At 39.7% G+C, this 7,946-nt stretch overlaps 2 protein-coding genes across 4 annotated transcripts; one reads left to right on the top strand and one right to left on the bottom strand.

The window, feature by feature from the left end:
- Positions 1–150: 150 nt before the first annotated feature.
- Positions 151–1,250, top strand: LOC121303319 (gamma-crystallin M2-like). Of its 3 annotated transcripts, none has more exons than XM_041233914.1 (3): positions 151–159; positions 237–479; positions 978–1,250. In XM_041233914.1, the coding sequence occupies exons 1-3, from the start codon at positions 151–153 to the stop codon at positions 1,248–1,250; spliced, it is 525 nt and encodes a 174-aa protein (XP_041089848.1). The 3 variants fall into 3 exon arrangements, with proteins under 3 accessions (XP_041089848.1, XP_041089849.1, XP_041089847.1); XM_041233915.1 differs by having other exon boundaries at positions 237–491; positions 993–1,250; XM_041233913.1 differs by having other exon boundaries at positions 237–503; positions 996–1,250.
- A 2,064-nt stretch (positions 1,251–3,314) lies between these two features.
- LOC121303315 (gamma-crystallin M2-like) lies at positions 3,315–4,459 on the bottom strand. The gene is made up of 3 exons (XM_041233909.1): positions 4,423–4,459; positions 3,903–4,145; positions 3,315–3,611 (listed from the first exon to the last, which is right to left on the bottom strand). The coding sequence occupies exons 1-3, from the start codon at positions 4,429–4,431 to the stop codon at positions 3,339–3,341; spliced, it is 525 nt and encodes a 174-aa protein (XP_041089843.1). The 5' UTR covers positions 4,432–4,459; the 3' UTR covers positions 3,315–3,338.
- Positions 4,460–7,946: the final 3,487 nt, after the last annotated feature.

The following is a 7,946-nucleotide window of genomic DNA, read 5'->3' as shown; positions in this document are numbered from 1 at the left end:
AGGGACAGAAACAAAAGGAGGCACAGTAAATTGCTGCTGACAGTGCAAATGGGTAGTACCTGCTTTAGAATTGTGTTGGGTATAAAAGTGGCTAACTCGGTTGTTTCCAGATACAGTACTTCTGTAGGATCTGTGCACAGAAACGGCAATATGGGGAAGGTAATTATTGTCTTCAGCTTTCTTTTAAGGTTCATATGCAATTAAATTCATATTAACAATTGAATTATTTGTTATAGATCATTTTCTACGAGGACAGGAACTTCCAGGGCCGCCACTATGAGTGCAGCAGCGACTGTGCTGACCTGCACTCCTACTTCAGCCGCTGTAACTCCGTCCGTGTGGAGAGCGGCTGCTGGATGATGTACGAGCGCCCCAATTACATGGGGTACCAGTACTTCATGAGAAGGGGAGAGTACCCCGACTACCAGCGCTGGATGGGGTTCAATGACTCCGTCAGGTCCTGCCGCATGATCCCACAAGTAAGTTCCACTATAGGCTTAAATGTTATATTTATTTTACTTTACAATAACAGGAATGCATTGCAATGGCTTTCTTCCAACAAGCAATTTACTTTGTATGAAGATCCACAGAAGTGTAGCGATGCCTCGAGTGTAATGGGGCAAATCTTTTGCATAGGTCAGAATCAAACCCACATTCCCACAATCTCTTCTCCATGAGGTTTCTTACTGTGCTGAAACACAGACACTGAACACAGTTCAATGAAGAAAAACCCTTGAAAGGTACAAACAGTGTTATCATAGTAGTGGTACACTTGAACTTTTTCAATCTGGAATAGGATGGGTTGAAAATTAGACATCAGAAGTATTGGAAATGTATCCAATAGACATCAAAGTAATTATCTATTACTGCAAATTAGTCATGGTATTGAAAAACCATACCCAGGTTTAATCAGTTTGAAATAAAAAAAGATATATGTTGCTTTCATACGTCAAAATAATGCCTCTATCCTTAAACAGTACCATGGATCCTACAAGATGAGGGTTTATGAAAGACCTGAATTTGGAGGCCAGATGATGGAGTTCATGGATGACTGTCCCTCTGTCTACGATCGTTTCCGTTACAACGACATTCACTCTTGCAACGTGATGGACGGCTACTGGATCATGTATGAGCAGCCCAACTACAGAGGAAGACAGTACTTCATGAGGCCCGGAGAGTACAGGAGATACAGTGACTGGGAAGGCATGAGCTCCAGGATTGGGTCCTTCAGACGCATCACTGACTACTGATCATTTGAAATCTGGGATATGGTCTATTGCTTAAATAAAAAAGGGCTGTTATTGCTGAAGCACAATCGTTTTGTGTATTTCTTAATGAGAGGAATTATATAATTGCTTTGCCCCCTCATTACCTTATAAGATGGTTAATCACTATGGAGGGCAGAGAATTAATAAGGGGAACTTATTTTGACAGATGCATTGAAGAGGTATCTTAGTGATTCAAACATACAGCTTTAATCACAGTGTGCTATACTTTTTATTGGTACATAATGAACACAGAGTGACATACAGAACAGTCAAAAAACAAAAAATGACATGAAATAAAGTGACATTTTTATTATGCAGCAATAATAATGCTAATTGTCCACAAATTGAGACATGCAGAATCCCATGTATCTTATGAAAACACAATGCTTCTACAGTGCTTGTTGAACATAGAGTTTCCCAGGACTGGTGTAGGTCATCTTAAAATTGTTGTTTTTAACTGCTAAGCATTTTTAAACCATTGTATTCCTTTATTACAAAAAACATGCTATTACCAGTAAATGTGTTTAGAATGCCAACAAACACAAATATTTGTCAACACATACATGTGCTTCAATATGAAGATGCACTGTGCATAAAAAAGCAGGTTCAGTCTTTTCCCTGAGGAAAAAAAAACTCAGTGCACAATGAGAACTTGCATACTAACAACATAAAAAACTAAGACAAGCTCCATCCCTCAAAAAAATAAGAATACCAATCCAAATAGCACCATTACCAAAGTGTTAAAGTCCTGTAAATAGGGGCACATTTACTCCAGATTGCTTGTCGTCTCTCCCTGGCATTGATTCTACAAGTCAACAGGGGCTGTGCAGCGGCAGCTTAGCACAGTATCAGCAGCAAAGAAAGTGTGTCAGAGTGTTTAAAATGAACAGATCTAATTTCTCTTTAATACCCTTATGTGTGATTCAACTTGAATCGCTTACCTTTAAATATCTATTTGTTTAGCCAATAGTCATTTTCATGAAGCTGTGTATCCTTGTGTGTATAATTCATTCATTTCCAGCACTGTATTTGATAACTGCATTCTTTACAGTATCCTGCTTAGAACCTGATATAGTATTGAACATTTTAAAATTCTAAGCGTAGCTCCAGTTTACTTGCAGAATATTGTGCTGGGAGTTTCAGGTGAGCTGGGATAGCTTTAGAAAAGAGGTAGTGCTTCTAACATGATGGATTTAGCCCTAGAGATTCATTTTTCAGGTTTTTTTTGTGCGTATACAGTACTTTATTCACACTACCTAAATAATGCAACATCTACATAGTTCATAACAAGTCAGTGAATGACAATCAAGCGCTTTTAACACATTTTATTTAGGTGCTGTGAATAGGGAATTTGTTTTCTTATTATTGGGTACCCATCCATGCCAGGGGAGATATTGTAGACAGCGTCTCCGTCCTTATGCTTGTGACATTTGTGAGATCTGCATATCTTGAGAACTGCTTGTGCAATGGTAATAAAACTTGCCAAGAGCCTTCTTTTGAACAAATTATGGGATGTATCATTTTTGAATTTTGCATCTATCTAGAGAACTGCTTATCCAATTATGATGATGAAAATTATCAACAGATCTAAATAAAACTTGTTTAAATAGTTTCAAAAGTTTTTTCCCCCATTAAAAGTAAGTAATATCACTGTTTTCTTCCTAATTTGATAAGATTTATTTCTTCCACAATTAAGATCAGTGAAAAGACCTACTGGTGTCTGAAATCCTGTCTTCCTATGCAGTGACACGGATTCAAATTAAACTGTAGTACATTTTCTAGTGAGGTACAAATACTGGTATGCTGATGTGTTTGTAGAATTATGGCAAATGAAGAATTTGTTAGGGCGGTTGCCTCACAGAGTGTTAATCCAAGGAAGAAGCTGATCAAGAACAAGAACAAATAAAAACTAGGCCAAGTGTGAAGAGAGTTTCATCAATATATTGGCTGAAACATTTGTCTGCTTGACTTTTCAAGTTCTATGTTTTATTTCTGATGAATTAAAAAATAGACGATTTTAAAGAATTAAGCTTTTTTTTATTTTAATTAAGATATTTTTCAAACACATGATCAGTAGTCAGTGATGCGTCTGAAGGACCCAATCCTGGAGCTCATGCCTCCCCAGTCGCTGTATCTCCTGTACTCTCCGGGCCTCATGAAGTACTGTCTTCCTCTGTAGTTGGGCTGCTCATACATGATCCAGTAGCCGTCCATCACGTTGCAGGAGTGAATGTCGTTGTAACGGAAACGATCGTAGACAGAGGGACAGTCATCCATGAACTCCATCATCTGACCTCCAAATTCAGGTCTCTCATAAACCCTCATCCTGTAGGATCCATGGTGCTATGAACAGTTACACAAACATAAATGCAGGTAGTTTAACTCACAATGCTATGAGTCTTTTTTATATATAATGAGCAATAAACTTTAGACAGCCTCAGGGTTTTCTTTCAATAATAATTAGTGACACTGTGAAATTGCAAAGTGTCTGTAAATCACTTGCTATTCCATTTTTAATATGCAATACTTTGGAAAAAAGTACATTATTTTAGAAACTATTAAAAAGGAAATGTGAATTTGTAGTGTAGATATTTATCGATTCTTTAAATGTTGTAGAAATTCCAAGGAACTTACCTGTGGGATCATGCGGCAGGACCTGACCGAGTCATTGAACCCCATCCAGCGCTGGTAGTCGGGGTACTCTCCCCTTCTCATGAAGTACTGGTACCCCATGTAATTGGGGCGCTCGTACATCATCCAGCAGCCGCTCTCCACACGGACGGAGTTACAGCAGCTGAAGTAGGAGTGCAGGTCAGCACAGTCGCTGCTGCACTCATAGTGACGGCCCTGGAAGTTCCTGTCCTCGTAGAAAATGATCTATAAAACAAAAATGTTAACATTTTACTTACAATCTGCAGCTTCACACTTAATTCCTCAAATTCACACAAAAGCAGACGCCAGTGCTTTTATCTTCTCAACGCTGATGTCAAGATGCTTGCTAAAAGAATTGCACATTGCATTGAATCTCTGCTCTCTCCTATAATTTCCTTGGATTAGACACGTTTATTTCATTTTTCAACGTCAGATGTCTAATTTGGTGTTAATCTGCATTCATATGCACACCTTCAAAATCTAATAGAAAGACTGAAACTACCTTTCCCATATTGGCGTTTCAGTGCACAGGATGCTATATGAAAAGCAGTGAGCTGGCTTCTTTTATACCCTGCATGCTAAAGTACGCAGATTCTAGATGTTCTGTGTCAGCAGTGCTTTATTGTTGCTGTCCTGAAATGTTTCCCTTGTGTTTGCCTTTTCTTTGTAAAAACGCATTGTATATGTCAAAGAGTTTTTGTGAGATCTAAAATGTAAATGTTGACCCTAGAATCACCTGGAAAGCTTTTTTTGACAGGAAGATGACAGAATATTTATTATTATTTTTTACATCTCTTTTGTTTCTCTTCATTTTAAAGCAGATAATTAGCCCTATTTGTATAGTAATATAATGTAATTTCTTGCACACTTTCTGATTTTCCTGCAGAGTATTCCAAACTAATGTCATCCCTAAAAAGAACTATAAGAATCGGTCTTGTAAAATGGGCTTGAATTACTGTGGACAACAACATGCACCAATAAATCCTTCCAATTTCAAATAATTATGAGACCATGAACTGCTTATATGAATACAAAGAATAACTCCAGGTCTTTACAAAAGTGTTTAGGATAAAAGTATAACAATGTGGAAGAGACCAGGACCAGGTAGTTGTTGACATGTGGAGACAAGCTTATGAAGGAGGGAAGGAGACACTTGTATATGATGAGTGTACAGGATGGGTAACCAAGCCATGCTGCTGATATTGAATCATTGGGATACTTGATTATCCAACTATTGCTGGCCATTTACAACTCTGGGACACCAGCTTCATCAATCTGCAGCTTCACATTTAATCTGCATACAGTCGGGTTCCAATACTGTTGAGTCCATACTGTGTGTGTGTGTGTGTCTATATATATATATATTATATATAAGATATATATATATCTATATATATCTATATATATATCAGTAGTAATGGGAATGTTTATGTATATAACGCAGTTCAAGTTATGCCACTAGAGGTCAGTAGCGCCCTGCATACTTACCCTCTACCTAGGATACCGTGGGGTCGAGAAAGTCCTTAGAAAAACACTAATGTGTAGGTTTCAACAGAGATTGTTCTAATAAAGACACTGTGATTAAAGTTATACTCTTGCATCTTGGATCTCGGGTTATTACATATGGCGACGAGGAAATCGGGCGACTTGTCTTAGGTCGTTGAAAACGGAGACATCGAAGGAGAAGAGACAAGTGTAGTTGCATAGCTTCGGCCCAACCTGCTAACGTTAGCGGGAGCGCTCACAGACAACGGAACATGGCTGCCACGATAGGAACAACCGCGCCGTTTGATAGTCAACTACAGACATGGGAGGAATATTGCAAAGTGCTGTCGCATTTTTTTGAAGCAAATGAGATTGACAATGGCAATAAAAAGAGAGCGATTCTCTTAAGTTCGCTAGGAAGTCAAACATATAGTCTGATGAGAAATTTGTTAAGCCCAGATAAGCCAGGGGACAAATCGTTTGACGATTTAGTTGAACTGTTGAAAACGCACTACAACCCAAAGCCCAGCGAAATAGTTCAACGCTTTAAATTTAACTCGAGAAACAAACAGGCAAATGAGAGTGTGACTGAATATGTGGCAGTGCTAAGAGAACTGGCTCAACATTGCAACTGTGGAGACAGGCTAAAGGAAATGTTATGGGACAGGTTAGTCTGTGGTATAGACGATAATCGTATTTAGCGCAGGCTGTTAGCAGAAACCGAGTTAACATTTGAAAAAGTACTGAAGCTTGCTCGGGCATTGGAGACAGCGAACAAAGACGTTCAGGATTTACAATGGCAAAGCAAAGGAAGCAATGGTGCTAACTGGAAACATGCTAGCCAGGCTACAGTGCAAAAGCTAAAAACGTGGAGGGAACCACGAACTGGTGGAACTATGAGGGCATGTTATAGATGCGGTGATGAGCACATAGCGAATGACTGTCGTTTTCTTAAGGAAATGTGTCACAGATGCGGAAAAAAGGGGCACATCAGGAAAGCGTGCAGGGTGAACTCACCTGTGGAGAAAACCAAACCTAGAGGGGGAGGAAAACAAAAGCAGGGAAAAGTGGAAAAAAAACATGGGGCTCATCATATTAGCGAAAATCCTGAAACAGATGCAAGTGACGGTGAAGACGTGTTCATTATGAATAATGTAACAGAGACGAGCATTCCCAAGGTAGCGCCTATCACATTACAGTTAAAAGTGAACAAGTCGGATGTATAATTTGAGGTTGACACGGGGTCCAGTGTTACAATTATGAATGAAACAGAGTACTCCAAACTAAGGAATGGGGCAAAAGTACCTGAGCTAAAGACATGTTCCCTGCATCTCAGAACCTATACATGCGAAAGAGTGAAAACATTGGGTACTGCAAACTTAACTGTACAGTACAGAGAGACTGTTAAACAGCTGCCAGTAGTAGTAATGTCTGGCAAAGGACCAAACCTACTGGGCCGCGCTTGGATTAAGGAGTTGGAATTAAACTGGGGCACTGTAAACCAGATAGGTAGAGACAAAACAACACTCCAGGATGTGTTGAAGAAACATGAGAATGTATTCAAAGAGGAATTGGGGACATTGCGAGGCCCACTGGCTAAAATATATATTGACAAAGAGGCAACACCAAGGTTCTTTAAGCCAAGACCTGTGCCTTATGCTATGAAACCGAAGGTGGAGGCTGAGCTGGACCGCCTCTTGAGAGACAAAATAATTGAACCAGTGAAATTCTCTGAGTGGGCTGCTCCCTTAAAGCCTGATAACTCTGTGAGGATTTGCGGAGATTACAAACTTACTGTAAATCAGGTGTCCAAACTGGAACAGTATCCCATTCCCAGAATTGAAGATCATTTTGCAAAGCTCTCAGGAGGGGCAAAGTTCAACAAATTGAACATGAGTCATGCCTATCAACAGGTAATATTGGATGAGGAATCAAAAAAAGTATGTAACTATAAACACACACAAAGGGTTATTTACTGTAAACTGTCTTCCATTCGGGGTTTCATCCAGTCCAGCTATCTTTCAGAGAATTATGGAGGGTTTGCTGCAGGGAATTCCCCATGTAGCCATTTACCTGGACGACATCATGGTGACGGGCAAGAATGATCAGGAGCACCTGCAGATGCTAAGCGAGGTACTTCAGAGAGTGGAGGAGGCAGGCCTACGGCTAAAGAGAAGGAAGTGTACCTTTCTGGGAAGTGAGGCTGAGTTTCTGGGTCACAAAGTGGATGCCACAGGACTACACCCACTTAAGAACAAGGTACAAGCTATCCAAAATGCACCTGCACCTACCAACATAACAGAGCTTAAGGCTTACTTAGGACTGTTGAACTATTACAACAGGTTTTTACCTAACCTGTCAACACTGTTGGCTCCACTGCACAAATTGTTGAGAAAAGACACAAAATGGCAATGGAAAAAAGAGCAGGAGGCTGCTTTTGAGAAATCTAAAAAGCTCATGCAATCCACAGATATACTTGTGCATTACGACAGTGAGAAAGAGCTGATTCTGTCCTGTGACGCCTCCCCCTACGGGATAGGC

This window comes from Polyodon spathula, chromosome 32, assembly GCF_017654505.1.
Source record: "Polyodon spathula isolate WHYD16114869_AA chromosome 32, ASM1765450v1, whole genome shotgun sequence".
Classification (NCBI taxonomy): Eukaryota; Metazoa; Chordata; class Actinopteri; order Acipenseriformes; family Polyodontidae; genus Polyodon; species Polyodon spathula.
The sequence above is the reverse complement of the archived record's forward strand: the minus strand, read 5'-3'. Positions and strand labels throughout refer to the sequence as shown.

What these genes read in the sequence shown, in the direction of transcription:
- LOC121303319 (XM_041233913.1), top strand. An exon ending in GTTCCACTATAGGCTTAAAT is followed by an intron (nt 504 to 995) that starts GTTATATTTATT and finishes GGATCCTACAAG; the next exon opens with ATGAGGGTTTATGAAAGACC.
- LOC121303315 (XM_041233909.1), bottom strand. An exon ending in CCTGCCGCATGATCCCACAG is followed by an intron (nt 3,612 to 3,902) that starts GTAAGTTCCTTG and finishes AACTGTTCATAG; the next exon opens with CACCATGGATCCTACAGGAT.